Consider the following 18,185-nt stretch of genomic DNA (forward strand, 5'->3'; position numbering starts at 1 on the left):
AGTTGGAAAGTAGAAACTAAGATTCCCATCTTACACTCAAGGAAGGCATTCAAGACAAATACAAGCTAAAAAAAATTCTTTCTTGGTATTACTTTTCATCTAGTTGCTAAATTAAGTATACTGAAGACAAATTCAGAGTAAATTGTGGCAAATGAAAATCCCTAATAGAAAGGTGAAGAAAAGTTTGTCTATCATCTTAAATCAAATCTAAATCTAGATCATGCTGGTATCTGCTGAACAGTAAAGGCTAGAAGGGATTCAGGGAAGGTAAATTATTTCACAGAACAAATTTATTGATTTTTTTAAAGGAGAAGAAAAGTAATTTAATTAACTGTTTGAACAATGTATCAATTATTAGTCACCAATGAAAACAGAATTATAGGGGATGAATGATAAAGGAAAGAACCTTCCTCCTATCCCTTCTATGGGGGCAAGAGTTGATAGATATATTCAATCCAATCCAAGAGCTGTTTATAAATGTATACTCATTACTATAGTTATTCGATTAGTATTTATCTATCCCCTGCTTAATGCAACATTTCAGGAGAGCAAGTTTCCAACACTATTATACCTTCAGCTCCTACCACTATTTCTAGTTGCTATATGGCACAGACTTTTTAGTAAAAGTTTTGAGGGACTGTACAGCCACCCTATTATGGATATACATTAGTTCCAGGGAATCAGACAGTGCCCTCAAGAATCCTATTAAGTATGATTTTCTAATTTTCGAGTTACAATCAACACAAAAGAGATCAGCAAAAGAGATCAACACAAAAGGTAGCCCCTAGGAGACCACAGACCTAGCTGTTAAATATGCAAGGAGAGGCTAATGTAGGCTTTTAGCAGCAGCATTCTTGGTTAAAGGAACTTTACATTTCTTCTATCTCTGGACCTCAAAGAATTTCATTAAAGCCATTTTTTTTTATGAGAGATCTTCAGGGAAAGGATATAAGAACTAGAATGAAAAGAAGTGTTCTCATGAGCTCCTCTCTTATATCTATTTCTATTGATGGGCAATTAAGTGAAGATCTGAGAATTTAGCCTTGAATAAGAAACACACCACCAAGAAAGGTCATTCCAAATGGTCTAACTTAGGGAAAGGAGATCTCCATAGTGTCTAGTCTAGCTGCTAGTATTATTTTGCTTTGATTTGTTCTACATATATGAATTTTCCTTAAGGACTTATCTAAAGAAAAATTTTAGAGTTTTCTTTATTGGAAGGTCATCAAAAAAAAAAAAAAGGAAGGTCATCAAGTACATACTACTTTGAAATTTAGGGTTTATTTTTCTGTAACCTCTCAGCCTTTTCCATTAAAGGTAAGAATCCAAGCTTTCTTTATTTTCAAAAAGGCTGTCCTTCCTTCAGAAGAGACTTTCACAACTAATCCAGTAGTCTCAGAGCTACCTCTGGGTGTTAACTGCCAGTATATGTTTTTTGATAAAGGTAATGGTATTTCCCAAGCTCATAGAATGTTTTAATAAAAATAGTGCAATATCATCCCCTTTTATTTTCTTGGATCATGGATTCTTTTAGAGTTGGGACTGTTGTTAATCAAATAAAAGCTAAAAATATCAGCCAACACTCTTCATTCCTACCGGAAGTATCTCTATCCTTAACTTACCAGAATATTTCTCACTTTGATTCTGGTAACTAATGAACCACTTTTATTGCTATGTTTCCCTGAGAATATAATAATACTACAAATCCAGTACTACAAACCTGTTTTCATGTCATATGACATGAAAATAGATCATGCTTTTTTTGTTTTTTAAAGATTTTATTTATTCATGAGAGACACACACACACAGAGAGGCAGAGACACAGGCTGAGGGAGAAGCAGGCTCCATGCAGGAAGCCTGACGTGGGACTCAATCCCAGGTCTCCAGGATCACACCCTGGGTTGAAGGTGGCGTTAAACCGCTGAGCCACCAGGGCTGCCCAGATTATGTTTATTTTATGCATAAGAGTATCTCCAAATATACAAAAACTCAATAGTGGTTATCTATGGGGGGAAAAACTAGAGTGGGCAATATTCACTTTATGTGAATATTGACAAATGTGGTCTCATATTTGACTACTGAAATACGTTTCTTAATTCTTCCAGTTATAACTTCTACATATTTCTGCCCTATTTCTAGAAGTTCTCCTAAGATCAAGCACTAGACACATGGTTTTAACAACTATACTATAGTTATAAAATACTATTCTGTAAAAAAAAAAAAAAATACTATTCTGTGATGTTAACCTGTTAAGTATTGACTCCAATCTCAACTTTTGAATAAACTAATTAAGAATCACAATGACTGAATAAGATCTTAATCACAAACCAAATCATAGCTTTAAAAAGCAAACAAGTAAACAAAAACCTATGTTTGTATAATTAGTGAGCTGGCTATAATGAAAAGTTAGATAAGCAAGTCACCTTCAATTTTTTACTTATTCAAAACTAGAAGGAAAACATACTTGCCGTAAAATTAATTTAATCAAGAGCAGTTTTTGAACAGTGTTCTATTTACCTGTGGCTGGGTTGATGCTGGCTGCAATATGAAAGTGGCAGAGTGCATTGGCATGCAGTGGAGCATTTCTGTGGACATGATGAGGGTCCTGCTGGTGTGGCAGGTATCCAGTATGTGCTACAAGAGCAAGTGATCTCCTCCGACCTCTGCGAAAATGTCTCAGATTTACCTGTATGAATAAAAACAAAGTAAATAATGGCTATAATATCATAAGCATTTATATATGTGTGTGTGTGTGTATACATGTTACACAACTGATTGCTAGACATCGTTCTTTCATTTGTCTATTTTAATTAATTTTTAATTCCAATATAATCAACAGCATTATATTAGTATGAGGTGTACAATATAGTGAGATTCAACAATTTTAGACATTACCCAGTCCTCAGCATGATGAGTATACTCTTAACCTCTTACACCTATTTTACCCATCCTCCCACACACCTCCCCTCTGGTAACCATGTTATTTTTTGTCTTTGTCCATTTCTTTTGTTTCTTAAATTCCACATACTTGCGAAAGCATATATTTGCCTTTCTCTTATTTCATCTATACCCTATTTCAAATGAGTTTATGTGTACATACATCTTTCAGTTCTTTTGTGCAGCAAATTTGAAATCTGAAAAATAAGCTTAGAACTAAATTATTTTAACTTCTTTTAACCATCACACAACACTTTGCAATTTTTATTTGGTTTATTTTCTGATAATTAATTAATTTTACATACTTAAGTATACAGCAATGTGTCTGTGGATAAGGATGTCTCTATGTATATTGTTCCCTTTATATCCAGAGTTTACCCCCTATGACCATAAAGCATTAAACAATATTGTCGGTATACACTAGGATATTTCAAATATCATAGCTAATTTGCAAAGTTTTTTTTTACAAAGATCACTTCATTTGGTCCATAAGACAGAGTGCGGATATTTGTTATCCTCATCTTTCATATGATAAAATAATTTCTACAGAATGCAAGGTCACTAAAACATAGAACAAGAGTCTTCATTCCTAATCAAGAACCTCTTTCAGCTATTATTACACATAATCATTCTATCGTTGTTAAGTTTCCAGGCAATATATACTTAATTATATTCTGAGCCTGAGAATACTCTCCAAATTTGACAAATAGTTGTTCTATAATCATACAAAGCATTCAAAGACAAATCACTTTTAGATCACTTTCTGTTTTCAATAACAAGAAAGTAAGGATCTGTATTACTAGTCTATGTTCAGTTAATCTAAACATTAAAAATTTACTTTTACTTTCCACACTAATCGGTAAAATAAATGCTTCAAGGGGCACCTGAGTGGCTCAGTCGGTTGACCAACAGACTCTTGATTTCAGCTCAGGTCATGATCTCAGGTCATGAGATAGAGCCCCATGTTGGGCTCCATGCTGGATGTGGAGCTTGCTTGGGATTCTCTCTCTCCCCTTCCCTCTGTACCCTGCCCAACCATGCTCTCTTGCTTTCTCCAACCCTCCCCACCCCACCCCCGCCCCTGCCAAAAACAGAAAACAAAACAAAACAAAACAAAAGACTTCAAGTTCCAGGAGGTTCTAAAGATAACAAATGTAGAACAGAATCTAATAAACTGTTCTAATCATTCCTGTAATTATGACAGGACAAATCCCTTCAACCTCTAAACAAAAAATATCAATTATTTTTATAGTCAAATCCTTGCATTCTCAGATTTTCATTTGTTATTTTAGCTAAGCTAAATGTAATCTGTTTTTATCATCAGTTAACCTAAGATTAACTTCATAATTATAAGTAGTTTCTTAAACACTTTTTCTTTCTTAAATACTTTAGAACCAAATAAAATAGAAAGTTTTCTGAGAACTATTTTCCTAATATATGTATTTTTTTCATAACTACCCATATGACTTAAATATTAATTAAGATGAATGTTACAAAAAAAGGCAATGTACAAAAGGTTTTAAAACTTGTAGGAAATAACATCTAACAAAACCACTTACATCTAAAGCATTCTGAACTCGTTCTTTACTGGAAGCATTTCTTTTGAAGTTATTTGTTAAATTAATTGGTTCGGCCCAATGGCTGCAGTCACCTCCATATAGCAAACAATCATTTGGTAAAAATGTCTCTACCCAAAGGCGACATACATTATCTTTGCAGCAAGTCAACAGTACATTACATACAGAAGCCCTGAGGAATAAAAAAGATTTTATAGACAAAAATCTAAATTTCACATACTATAGCATTCTACACAGTGTTTCTGTAATTATTTAAATGCACACAACAAAGGTACCAATGAAGAAAATGTCAATATACATTTATATAATGCATTAGTCAAAACCATGAAAATTGAGTGCGTATTTGATTTCATCACAGCAAATATTTGCTACCCCATTTCTTTTCTACCTAGAATTTGGTGATTCTTGTTTTAAGAATCTAAGATTCTTCTTATAGCCAAAGAGCAAAGACTGAGATAATACCATAATCCTCAATAAGGAAAAAACCTACATCTTCTTTTAAAATTTCTGTTTTATTCAGTGGATGGTTACCATTTGAATTCTTTCATAATGCTTCATGTTGATGTTCTGTAAAGCTACAGGTACACTTGTCAGTAATAAGCTACACTATTTATTTAGTACATTTTTTCTCTGTTTAATTAACATCTGCAAAAAGCAGTGAGAACATAAATAGAAAAAAAACATGATAAAATTACCAGCAACTTCCTTCCTTACTCTCGACTTTCAGTGAATTCACTGTCTTTCCAGTCACAAAATAAAAGCAAAACCAATTTTATACAAATTAATAAACCCATAAGTGTGAGGAGCTCAAAGGTTGAATCCTCATCATCAAAGACTACCTTTTATTGGGTAACTCATCAAAAAAAAAAAAAAAGGAAAGAAAGAAAAAGAAGTCACAATATCCTGTAGTAGACACATATTCAAACATATAAGATTACAAAAGAACAATCAGGACAAGGCTTCTACCAAGTACCTCAGCAAGTCAAAGAAAAGTAAAAAGGAAATCAAAATATTCTGCAGTAGTCACTTTGTTAAACGTATCTGCTCGTTTAAAAAAAAGAACTCTCACAAAGGGGAAGAAAAAGGAAACCAGCACATTTTGCATGGGTTGCTCTCCCCTTCAGCTCCCCCCCTCTCTGTTCTCTCACCTCCCTCCCCTCTCCTCTGCCTACTCCCATGCCTTTCCCCTTTCCATCCACTCTCTGAGCCTCCTTCCCTCTGCCCTCACCCCTAAGGCACTCTCTGCTTCTCAGCCTCTCCACACCACCCTCCCTTTCCAACTCTCCCCAATTGCTAGGGTCCCTCCTTCTTTCCTTTCTAAATCCTGTTTCTCCCTCCTTTCCCCACCCTTATGTCTCTCCCTACTTCTTCATTTTTTCTGTCCCCTTCTGACTTCCTACCTCCTTCCTTTTCTCTGTGTCTCTCTAGCACATTCACACAGACACGGGCAGTGACAATGAGATTAAAGGTAGGCCATCAGAAAACAGAAGAAAATACATCAAAAGGCAATACGGAAAGCTAAAGGTTCACAGTGTCCATCCTGGAACCGGCATAATGGGCAGACTTATGAAGGAAGAGCAGAAGGCAGTAGACTAAGGGACTGAAGAGAGAGCAATCAGAAGAGGCATAAGAACTTAGGCAAAAGCAAAAAAAAAAAAAAAAAAAAAAAAAAAAAACAAGCAAGAAAGATGCACAGCTCAGAAGCCTGGAGAGGGCTTTGATCTGGGAGCATGGGTGGCTCCAGGTGACTCTCTTCAGGATAGTAGGCCTTACAGACAATCAGCACAAATTGCTGGCAGGTAATATAAGGAGAGGATGGAAGGAATACCCTGCTCTGTCTGAGGCATTTCTCTGGCAATACCTCCCTGCCCCACTTGTTATCAGGGTACCCTATTTTCTCTTCAATGGCATATCCTATTTAGGTATAACTGCTCCCTCCCTCAAAAAAAAGTATAACCCTATGAAAGACAACCACGTGATGGGTAAGTGTCTGCAACACCCGTTCTACTTTGATATAACACGCTAAGACAGTTTTAAAACTAGCTTTTACAGCAAACTTTTCGGATGTTTTAAGGAGGGTATAACAAAACTCCCCACTTATCCTACATTCATCAGTGTTTAATTAGTGAAGAAGTATATGCTCATTACAAACATGCATTCTTCTCTCTTGAGCCAGCAGTACCCTTGCATAAAGTATTACCATTTGGCTAATAGTTTAATTTTATGTGAAAAACAAAGCACCTGTATGGCCCAGTGAAGATGCCATATCAGAAAGAGCAATAGTTTTTATTTTGATGTAATCTCTGTCATTATCATGAGAAAGGGTCAGCCTTCCCACCATATACCTGCAGCTGGTAAAGCAAAAGTGAAACCTAGAAGAGCTCCAGGAGATTAGCTAGTTCTTAAATGACATGCACTAAGACGAAAATTCTTGAGACCTCTAAAAGATACCATAACAGGGATGCCTGGGTGGTTCAGTGGTCGTGAACCTTTGGCTCAGGTCACGATCCCAGGGTCCTGGGATTGAGTTCCACATCAGGATCCCCACAGGGAGCCTGCTTCTCTCTCTCTACCTGTGTCTCTTCCTCTCTCTGTCTCTCATGAATAGATAAATATTAAAATAAAATAAAATAAAATAAAATAAAAAATAAAAGATATCACAGAAAATTCTAGTTCTATACCACTGTTCCTTATACTGCAGAATTTAGTTGGCAAAGATAAAATGAACACAAGCAGAAACAAAAATTGGTATGTCTCACCGGTGTTATCAGGCATTTGTTAATGGCCCAGTGTAAGGCACCTGCCTCTGCTCTACTGTGGTCACTTGTAATAACACTGAGTGAACTAGGTCAGGAACAGATGTGACTGTCCTCTCTCAAAAGATACAATAATTCATAAATCTCTTTTTTAGTATTCTTGTGGTCTAACCATGTGCCAACGAAAACACTTGGGATATATCAGAAGAAATCAACTTCTGAAATGATGTAATCTTCACCGTTTCCAGTGACAATTACTTTTATTGGGGTCATTTATAACTTTTAAAAGGAGAATTAACATATGCCATGGCTCATTATATTCTAAATAGATTTTTTATATATGTGGGCCATGGTCTCTGGGGGACTGGAGCAATAGTTCTCAAAGTGAAGCAGGCTTTTGCTAACAGATTGTCCGCACCACTCTCCCCTAACCCAAAGACTCCAGCACATCCTCCTAACAACAGAACCATTACTGTCCTGCTTCTATGCTTTATTAGACTGGAAGGCTGGAGTAGGAAGAATAGTACCTACTGTACTAAAAAAGCTAAAAAAAATCAGGTATAACAATGATAGAAAAACATCTTTCTACATTTGTCTAAACCATATAGTGCACAAACAACATCAAGAGTGAACCATAATCTAAAATATGGACTTTAGGTGATAATGTGTTGACACAGATTCATCAATAGTAACAAATATACCACTCTGGGGGAGACTATGCATGTGTTAGTGCAAGGGATATATGGAAAATCTCTCTACCTTGCCCTCAATTTTGCTGTGAACCTTAAACTACTCTTTAAAAATCAGTTGTAATATACATTTTTAAAAAAATTTGCATATACTCTGCTGGCTCAAAAGAACAAAACTAAAGTCAACAAACAATTCAGGTATCCTACCAAAGATCAGTGATAACAGGTTAAGGGAAAAACTATACTGCTCCATGATATGGCCAAACTGAAAATGGCCATGAACAAAAAGTGATTTCTACCCATGCTGAAGAAATAGGTCTCTGTACCTTACTAACTATAGGCAAAAATTCAATGGGATATCAGGTCTATCACAGGAAAGAAAGGAAATGTCGACAGGTTTGAGGCCTCATGGTATACACTCTCAATAAAGCAGTTTAAAAACGAAAAGGAAACCAGAGGAGATTCACAGAGAAGGTACCAGATTAAGGAGTGAAATATGAAAAATTCCACACAAATGGCAATATGCAGAATGACTAGAGATAAAAAACCTGGACACCTAACACAGAGAAGGAAAGATGTACAACTGTCACTTAAAAACATCTAAGATGGAAGTAAAATATCCTTTCACTTGAGTGAAAGTGTCTCCTCTGAAACGTCAATCACAGCTGACCCAATGCCAGACATCTGCAGGTCAAGGGCTATCTAATATTATTTAATCTTCCTATAGCTATAGATTCTTAAGGTGAGAAGAACAGTCAATGTCACAATGATGTTCTCTTAATACACAGACAAAATAACTAAATCGCTGACCTAGGCATATATTTGCTTGTTTTACGCCAGGAAAATCCATTTACAGCTCGAGGATGGGCCAGATATACAAAGGAAAAATCCACTTCTCCTTGGGATTGTTTTTCTGAACTTTTATCCGGAGAGGTAACAGCTGTCCGCCAGTTTTCTACATTATACCATACCTTTAAAAGACAGTCATCCTAATGAAAAGAAAAATAGAAAAACAGCCACATCAGAATTAAATTAAAGATTCAGATAAACAGCAAAGATAAGAATTTTCTCCCCAAAGAAATTTAGGGATAGGAGGAATGGTGGGGCACAAAGGACAGAGGAAAAAATCTAATTCTGATACTTTTCTATCAGCATTCCATAATTGTGCTTTGAGAATTAGGGTGTGTGAATATATATTTTGCAAGGACTAGACCAAGGAAAATGATAATTACCACATAGTATGCTAAAATGGAGTCACTGAGGAAGAATGATAGATGAAGGGTTCACTTTCCCACCTAGCCAAATTTCAAACAAGAAAGCATTACCACCAGCAGGCTTGTGAAGTCTGCTGATTTTTGAAAACAAAAGTTTTAATGAGATATCATATCAATGTTCAAAGAAAATGTTGAAGATGAGATTAATGAGTTAATACCTACTACTATAGGGGGATCCCTGGGTGGCTCAGCGGTTTAGCGCCTGCCTTCAGCCCAGGGCATGATCCTGGAGTCTGGGATTGAGTCCCGCATCAGGTTCCCTGCATGGAGCCTGCTTCTCTAAGTCTCTCATTAATAAATAAATAAAATCTTTAAAGAAAAATACCTACTACTATATAAAATATTCTAAATACAATTAAAACTGCAGTTCTTAATTTGAGGAGTAAGGGAAAAAGAAGTGGACTAGAACATACCAGGTTCTGCTTTTAAGCTATCATTGCATTCCCATGCTTAAGGTTAATCAGAATCAATAGCCTCACTTCTCTCCTAACAAAAAGTTCACTAAGGATTTAGGATACCTCGTATCTTCAGTCTACCGAAAGCTATGATCCATGAGAACAATTAACCTCACACAATTAGTGTACATGAACTATTTGGTGAACCAATGATTACAAATAATTTCAAGGAAATATACTCTTCTGACATCAGCAGGTAAAAACATGAAAACAATTAGAAATGTCCTCCTAGAAAGTCTATAAATTATTATATTTGCTCAAAAAGATTAACCACTTGACCAAAATCAAAGTTGGTAAATGGCAGATTTATATCCAGATATATCTTTAAGTCTATGTTTCAATGATATCACATTGCCTTTTAACACAGTAATATTTAGCCAGTTTCTGCTATTTAACATTTTTAATAGAAAATATTTTTGATGTAAATAAAAGGATGAAGCCAGTTAATGTTTTTGATGTTTCAAAATAAATCAACAGCAACAGCATTTTCACAAATTACCTTCCCAGCAGTGGCAAAAAATTCTCCATCTGGTGAAAATTTCATTAAATGAATTTGGGAAGCAGTTCTGTAAATCAAAAAGGTAAGAAACAATTTTTAAGGAAAATCAGAATTCAATATTACTTCTGCAACTTAGCAACTTGCTTCAAACAATGAAAGATTTGTGATAATACAAGTTTCAATCTCAACTTTAAGTATACTTCATAAATATAAAATAAAAAGTATAAATTTTAAAATAAATATAAAAATTATTTTTATGTGAAAACACCTACACATAAGAATCATGCAAGGAATGACTGATATTATCACTCTTTAAAGCTCAGGACAAAAGAATCATAGTTCTCATTGCCTTAGAATATGAGAAAGAGATATCATTTTCAAGTTTGGAAATCTAATTTCCAAAGCCATTAGGTACCTATATTCTAACATATTTTCTTAAGATTTTATTTATTTATTTAACAGAGAGAGAGAGAGAGAGAGAGCGCGCGCGCGCGCATGCACAAGCAGGGTGAGAAGCAGGCAGAGGGAGAGGGAAAGGGAAAAGCAGGCCCCCCACGGAGCAGGGAGTCAGATGCAGGACTCCACCCCAAGACCCTGGGATCAGGACATGAGCTGAAGGCACACACTTAACCAACTGAGCCACCCAGGTGCCCCTACATACATTTTCATGGACAATAAATTAAAAATTTGAAATTAATTCTCTCTTAAGGTAGCATTTACCTAAAGATTATGTGTGGGTTACTGGGGGGACTTGCAAGCATGATGGAGTCAGCCTGCCAGCTTCATCTATACGCTTGGTATACACCTTTTTCTTCTTTAAGGAACTTTGCTCTTGTTCCTTCATTGCCTTCCCTTCTGGCTACCTGTATATGCTGATCTCAAGACAACCCTCTCTACCACTGTTTGTCTTTTCTTCACCCAATTTCATGCTTGGATAGACTGTCTTAAATTTATTTGTAAAGGAGGCCAAAAAGGAATTCTGTCACAGTTCATTCCAAATTAAAAATAACTTCTAGGAAACAAACTGAGGGTTGCTGGAGGGGAGAGGGTTTGGGGGATGAGGTAGCTGGATGATGGACACTAAGGAGGGCACTTGATGTAAATGAGTACTGCATGTTACTTGCAACTGATGAATCACTAAATTCTACTTCTGAAACTAATAAAAAATAACTTTTCTTCTGGATTTTAAAAGTAATAAATATGTAATAGAAAGTATGGAAACATATGTATGAAAAGAAGAAAATGAAATCATCTAGTTTGACCAATATCACAACACCCATTCCCAGGCAAAACCACTGCCTATATTTTAACACACTGCCTTCCAGACCCATCTCTCCACTCTGTCTACTTTCTGTGGTAGGATATAGGGGAGGAGGAAATGGAAAGTGAGGTCATATATACAATTTGCTTTGTAATACTTATTTTAATGTATGTAACGAACATGTTTTCATATCAGTGTGTATAGATCTGCATCATTTTACTGGCTATGCTATTGCATTACAGATATACACAATGCTTTAAAATAATTTCTTTATTCATTGCTGTTTTCTCATTTTTACTGCTACAAAAAAAGTGGTGCAATGAATATCCTTGTATATGCACTTTTATGCATCTGGTTAATTCTAAAAATACTCTTAAAACAAGTAATTAAAGGTGCCTGATCCCCATTGCAATCCTGTCCACGATTGTGACCTTTGGCTCCAGGTCTTCTCAAAATGGCAGCAAAGGCAGTCCTTTTAAAGAGAAAATCAGTCCTCAATGCTCCCTTGGCTCAATCAAAGTCCTCAAGATTTTCCCAACTCAGAACAAAAGGCAGAAGCTTCACAATAACCTCCGAGCAGACCCCTGATCTTATTCGCTTTGCTCCTGCCACAAGCTAAACACACCCTTACCAGAGAGTCTGCACTTGATGGTTCCCTCTGCTTACAACAGGCTTCTCCAAGAGATATGCTCCCTCGCTTCCTTCAGATCTACACCCAAAAGTCACCTCCATTCTTCTTCCTCTTACCCTACTTACTTTTCTCTATCTTGATCTAATATGTATAAAAAGTATTTTAAACACATCACAAAATGAATGTGATCAAACTCAAAATTAAAATGTGTTCCAGTTAGTATAATCATCAGCTGCTCTTAAATAGAAACCTGAGTCCCATGGCTTTTCTACTTAACAACCATCTCAAATAAAGAGTATGTCTAGCCCAAGTTACTACTGTAGATTCTGATCTTGATTTAACTTAAGATTCTTCCCCTCTCCCAAAGGCACCAAACACATTTCAAATAACCAGTTCAACCCACAGAAGCCCTGCAGTGAAGGCAATATAACACTGCTGCTCCCCCACTCTGCTAAACTTACATGAAAGACTCCAGAACAAAGGTAACTCTTGCTAAAGAATTTACTTTTTGCAAAATCCTATTCCCTTTCCATATGTTAATACTTTATATAACCTATGATCCAGCTGACGGGTGCAAAATACATGGAACCAGCTGCTCTGAAACCTCCTTTGGAAACCTTATATATATGAGGTATGCCTTACTCTCACTTTGCTATCTGATATATTTCTTATTACTGTTTCATATAAAACTGACTCAGGAAGAATGCCATTTAACATTCTGTCATACTGGTTTACTGGTTTACAGTCTCTCTCCCTATCTGGTCCCTGCTATATTCCAAGCACTTTTACCACTGCCTGAAACATTTGCTGTATGAATGACTGAAATTTGGAGTTAGTCTCTCAAGGGAATAAAAAAAATTAAGCCTGTTTATTCATACTTCCAAATTGCTCTACAGAAAAATACCAACCACACTTCCTTATTAACAGATTATAAAAGTACCTGTTCTCTAAACACTCACTAGTAATAGCTATTATCCATCCTCTTCTTTCTGGATATTTTGCATTTCTTGATTTTAAGTGAGGTCCATCAACACCTACTTAATTTGCTATTATTCACATGTACTACCATTTACAATTTTTCTCCTCATTGTCCATTTTTGTTTACTATTATCTGTTCTTTTCTAGTTAATTTTTAAGACCACTTTTTAAAAAAGGCATTAACTCCAAACTGCAAATCTCTCCTTTCAACTTTTCAGTTTCCTTATTTTACAGAAATTTTTTAAGGATATGGTTGCAACTATTGAGGTTTTTCTTTCCTTTCCTTTCAATTTCTAGTTCTGGACACCTAGAAAGTCTCTCCCTAATCTAAAGCAGCAGTTTTCATGCAACTGTGATAGAACATAAACATCAAATGCTAAATTTCCTAGTAGCCGCATTTTTAAAAAGTAAAAAGAAATAGGTGATATTATTTTATTTAAGCTAATATATGAAAAATATTATTTCAACATGTAATCAATTAAAAAATTAACGATATTTTACATTTTTTTCCTTTGTGTTAAATTCTTGAAATCCAATGTGTATTTCATACTTAGAGCACATTTCAATTCAAACTGGCCATATTTCAAGTGCTCAAAAGTGAGATGTCACTAGTTGCTACCATAATGGACATTATAATTCTATATTATTAAAATTCACCTGTATTTTCCTTTAGCATCGTTTCATTGTATAGAAATTCAATGTTTCCTTCTTCTGACACTTATTGTGGGGTCAGACTCTAATTTCATTTTCTTCTCCACAGAGCTATCAAGTTTGCCTCAAGATATAAAATGACACCTTACATATTGAATCTCCCTGGGTACTTCATCTAATCCTGGACTCTAATCTGTTCCTACATCAAAAACAAACCACTTGACCAGCTCTAGCTTTAGAACTCATTTTAGTATGTTATCTTCATTCTTTTATTTCTTTCAATTTCCCTGATTTTCTCATATTTAACTTTTAAGAGTTTAAAACTATGCTCAAAAGTAGAAATTCCAATGGAATTTTGACAGGGATTATGTTCAATACATAAAGTAACTTTGGAAAAAGACACTTCTTCACAATAGGAAAACTTCCAGTTAAAAGCATGGAAAATGTATGTCTCCTTTTGTATAACTTAGCAAGTTTCTATTTAATGATAATCATATAGGCTTAACAAATTTCTTATGTTTCTTTCTAGGTGTTTTATTCAACAATTAAAAAAACTGGATCTGTAGAACATGGGAAACAGTGCATTCTCTGTATATAATAAAAGACCTTTCACAGAATAAAAAATCAATACTTATGTTAGTGTAGTTTTACACAAACTAAAATGCATTTATAATAAAACCCACATGAACAGGTTTATCACTTCAATCCCCTAATAAATTGCTTACTTGCAATGCCAAATGCATCTCCAGTCCCCCAAATTAAGGTCTGTTTTATCTGGAGTTTCATCTTCAGATGGTTTCTCCAAGTTAGCATTGTACCACAGTTGCAAACAGCTAGAACCAGTTAAAAGACGATTACCTAAAAATAGATATATATTATTAACAATTTATTTAAAAGTATTTAATTAAGTCACATGGTCAAGAGTTTCATATAATACTACAAAAATAGCACAACTTCTAAAAAAAGTTAAATCAAAGATTTGTTGGGGGAGGCTGTGTTTTAATTTTGTTGAAGCAGCTAGAGAAAAAGAGAATAGATCATACAATCTCTCATTTAACAAACATTTAACGGCATCTTCTCTGTACCAGGCGCTGTCCTAGCCATTGAGGAGGATACAATGACAAATGAAGCACTGTCCTTTTCCATGACGACTTCATGTTCTCGTAGAGACATATTGTAGAGAGACATGAAGTCATGCAAGTTCAAATATATTCCCAAGAATGATTCATACTCTGGTTTATGGTTATGGATAAGGTACACAATAGACTTGGAAAAAGAAATAAGGGTGGAAAAATTTCTGGGGTCAGACTGCAAAGCACTTTCAAAATTTACATGGAACTTGGACCTTGTTTTAGGTAGGTGGGAGTTTTAAGTGTGTGGGGGTTACATAAGTGGATCTGTATTTTAGAACAGGAGTCTGAACTGGAATGGGTGGATGTCAACAGATGGGCTTGAAGAGACCTCCTAAGATAATATACAAAAGTTATCTGTATAGTATGTACAGTTTTCTAGAGAGGTAATCCTTAAGTTTCATCATGCTTTCAAAGGCTCCAGTACACAAAGAAAGGCAAAGATTCTTTTTAAAAAACAAGACTAGAGATAGATTAGGGAAAACAAAAACACAGGGAAACATGGTTAACTATAATAAACAACAAAGGAAATCATGAGGATCTGAATCAAATACTGAAGTAAGAAGGAAGGATTTGAAAGCCATTTCAAAAGCAGAATTTTCAAGGCTTAACACCAACTAAAAAACAGGAGATACAAAAGGTTTCAAGGACAGATCCCAATTTATGACTTGCATAATTGAGAAGAAGGCTATTGTCCAGACAAAAAAGAGAAAGGAAGGGACACAACTGTGGCCAAAAAGTTGAAAATAAGTAAGGCATTCACTTTGGCAAAAAAGGACTGTAGATTTGTGTCGCTCTGGAAGGATTACTTTATTTCAAAAGGAAAGTGGGTCTGGGACAAAACACTGACTATCGATCAGAAATCTCTGTGTCTAAATCTCAAATAAGTCACTTAATTAGTCATGTGAATTTGATCTAGTTGGACGAACTTTGAGCCTCAATTTTCTTCTCACTTGTAAAATCAGACATATGTAGAGTTGTTCTAATGATTAGTTATAATATGTATAATCCATCTAGCACAGGGTAGGCACTTAGCAGAAGCTCAATAAATTGCAGCAACTAGATAGAAAATTTCATAAACAAATAAAAACAGCCTAGAAAGCACCAATGAGACATTCTACGTACATATAGTTAGACACAAGTTTTCTTTTTAAAATTGAGATATAACATATATAACAATTTATTCATTTCAGGTGTACAACATAATGATCCAATATTTGCATATACTGTAAACTGGTCAGCATAGTAAATCTAGTTAACATCCATCATCACACATTGGTTATAATTTTTTTCTTGGGATGTAAGAACTTTTAAGAGCTACTCTCTTAACAACTTTCAAATATACAATTCAGTATTGTTACCCATGGTATGGTCACTATGCTGGATACTACACGCCCAGGACTTATTTATAACTGGAAATTTGTACCTGTTGACCCTCTCTTCACGTATTTCATCCACCCCTCACTCCTGCCTCTGGCAATTGCCAACCTCACCTCTGTATTTATTTCAGTTTTTTTTTTTTTTTTAAAGAACTTTTTTTTAATTTTTTTTTTTTAATTTTTATTTATTTATGATAGTCACAGAGAGAGAAAGAGAGAGAGGCAGAGACACAGGCAGAGGGAGAAGCAGGCTCCATGCACCGGGAGCCCGATGTGGGATTCGATCCCGGTCTCCAGGATCGCGCCCTGGGCCAAAGGCAGGCGCCAAACCGCTGCGCCACCCAGGGATCCCTTATTTCAGTTTTTACACATGTTCTTAAACATAAACTGAAGCTGAAATTAAGGTATACCATGAAGGATTAAGAAATTAATATAGAATACCAAGTACTTAATCCCAATTATGAAATGATACAAAAATAGCTAAGGTATGGTACAGTATATTGACTTGAACACAAACGGCGGAGGTATGAATATTAAAGTAGAGAAAAAAAGCATAGAAAGTCTTAAAGAGAAAAATCTTACGATTTAAGCCACATGCAATAGTGGATCCGGAGAAAACACAAAGGCACTAGAGTCAATTTAGTAGCATCATCTGAAAAAATTTCTTTATATCCCAATACCTGGCATATAATTAAATAAGTATCGATCAAAACCAGAATACTAATACTTCACTTAAAATATTTAAAATATGTTTATAAATAAAGTTCACTTGGAAAAATAATATAGTAATTGTTTCAAAATATTTATTACAATAACCCATTTCTCAACCAAACGATTACAAATTTTCTGTTTATAAAAATACAAATAATAAACTTCAATGTAAATTTTAACTCATCACAATAAAGAGATAATTGTCATGAGTTGTTGTCAAGTTGCTACCACATAGTTAAGAAGATAAGTTCTCTTTTGATACAACTCTGAAATGACTGAGGAATTTAACATTAATATTATCCTCCAAACCATTAGTACTGATAGACAAATAGTACAAAATTTACAAGTGACTATTATGTTATTATTAAAGAATTATCACTCAATTCTAATGTTAAATGTTTTTATTGTAGTTACTAATATGACATTTCAAGTAGCTAGTTTATTTGCTAACACTATTTTTACAGGGCTCTTATCATTTACCAAATACTTTCAAATACACTGCCACATCTGATCATTAAAAGCTTTCCTTGTGAAAAAGATATGTCTTTAATTTACAAGTGAGTTAACTATTTTTGATATGTTAATTTCTTCATGATCATAAAACTTAGAGTAAAATATGTAAACACTGAAAACCTAATATAATGGCCCCTCAAAGAAAATACTGAATAAAATAGAATCTCAGCCTTTGTCTTATCAAAAATTTAAACCATGTAAACAAACAATTACAATAGAATGTTGTGCTATAATAAAGTAATGTATCATCCAAATAGGAATTTTTCTGAGAGCAGAAGGTAACACTATTAATAATCACAGGAAAAACAGGCAATAACTGGAACATAAGTCTATCTATAGTAGAGTTATACATAAACTGCAATACTAAGCTAAAAGCCAAATTTGAACCCAGGTCTGACCTCTTTCCATTTGTATGCCTAAAATATACATGTAGGTTACCAGCTAGTAGGCATCAAGTCTATATCCTCACATAAGAAAGAACATTTTAAACCATTGTGATTTTTTTAGAAGTATCTAAAAGATAATCTCTTTTATCTTCTAAAATAATTTCCTAATATTCTGAACTTTGTTTTCTAAATATTTTTTCTCAGTCATTTCATCTACTATATTAAAATGCAAGCTATCTGATCTAAACTGATGACTTCCAGTTCTATGTTGCAAGCATGTCAAATTCCACATGTACAAACAAAATCTATGTTTCACTATCTGTAACTCTTATATATCAATCTTCTTCTTGTAATCACA

The 18,185-nt window shown here is 34.7% G+C and overlaps 1 protein-coding gene across 4 annotated transcripts in view; it reads right to left on the bottom strand.

Moving 5' to 3' along the window:
- Window positions 1-18,185, bottom strand: part of DMXL1 (Dmx like 1) — a 126,863-nt gene that overhangs the window by 85,522 nt on the left and 23,156 nt on the right. For all 4 annotated transcript variants that reach the window (XM_055301783.1, XM_055301782.1, XM_055301784.1 and 1 more), the window contains 5 exons: window positions 14,434-14,566; window positions 10,188-10,254; window positions 8,770-8,948; window positions 4,497-4,686; window positions 2,518-2,686 (listed from right to left, as the gene is read on the bottom strand). In XM_055301783.1, the coding sequence (XP_055157758.1) occupies window positions 2,518-2,686; window positions 4,497-4,686; window positions 8,770-8,948; window positions 10,188-10,254; window positions 14,434-14,566 (738 nt within the window). The remainder of the gene's footprint in view (window positions 1-2,517; window positions 2,687-4,496; window positions 4,687-8,769; window positions 8,949-10,187; window positions 10,255-14,433; window positions 14,567-18,185) is intronic.

Source organism: Nyctereutes procyonoides, unplaced genomic scaffold (assembly GCF_905146905.1).
Source record: "Nyctereutes procyonoides isolate TBG_1078 unplaced genomic scaffold, NYPRO_anot_genome, whole genome shotgun sequence".
NCBI classification, from domain to species: Eukaryota; Metazoa; Chordata; class Mammalia; order Carnivora; family Canidae; genus Nyctereutes; species Nyctereutes procyonoides.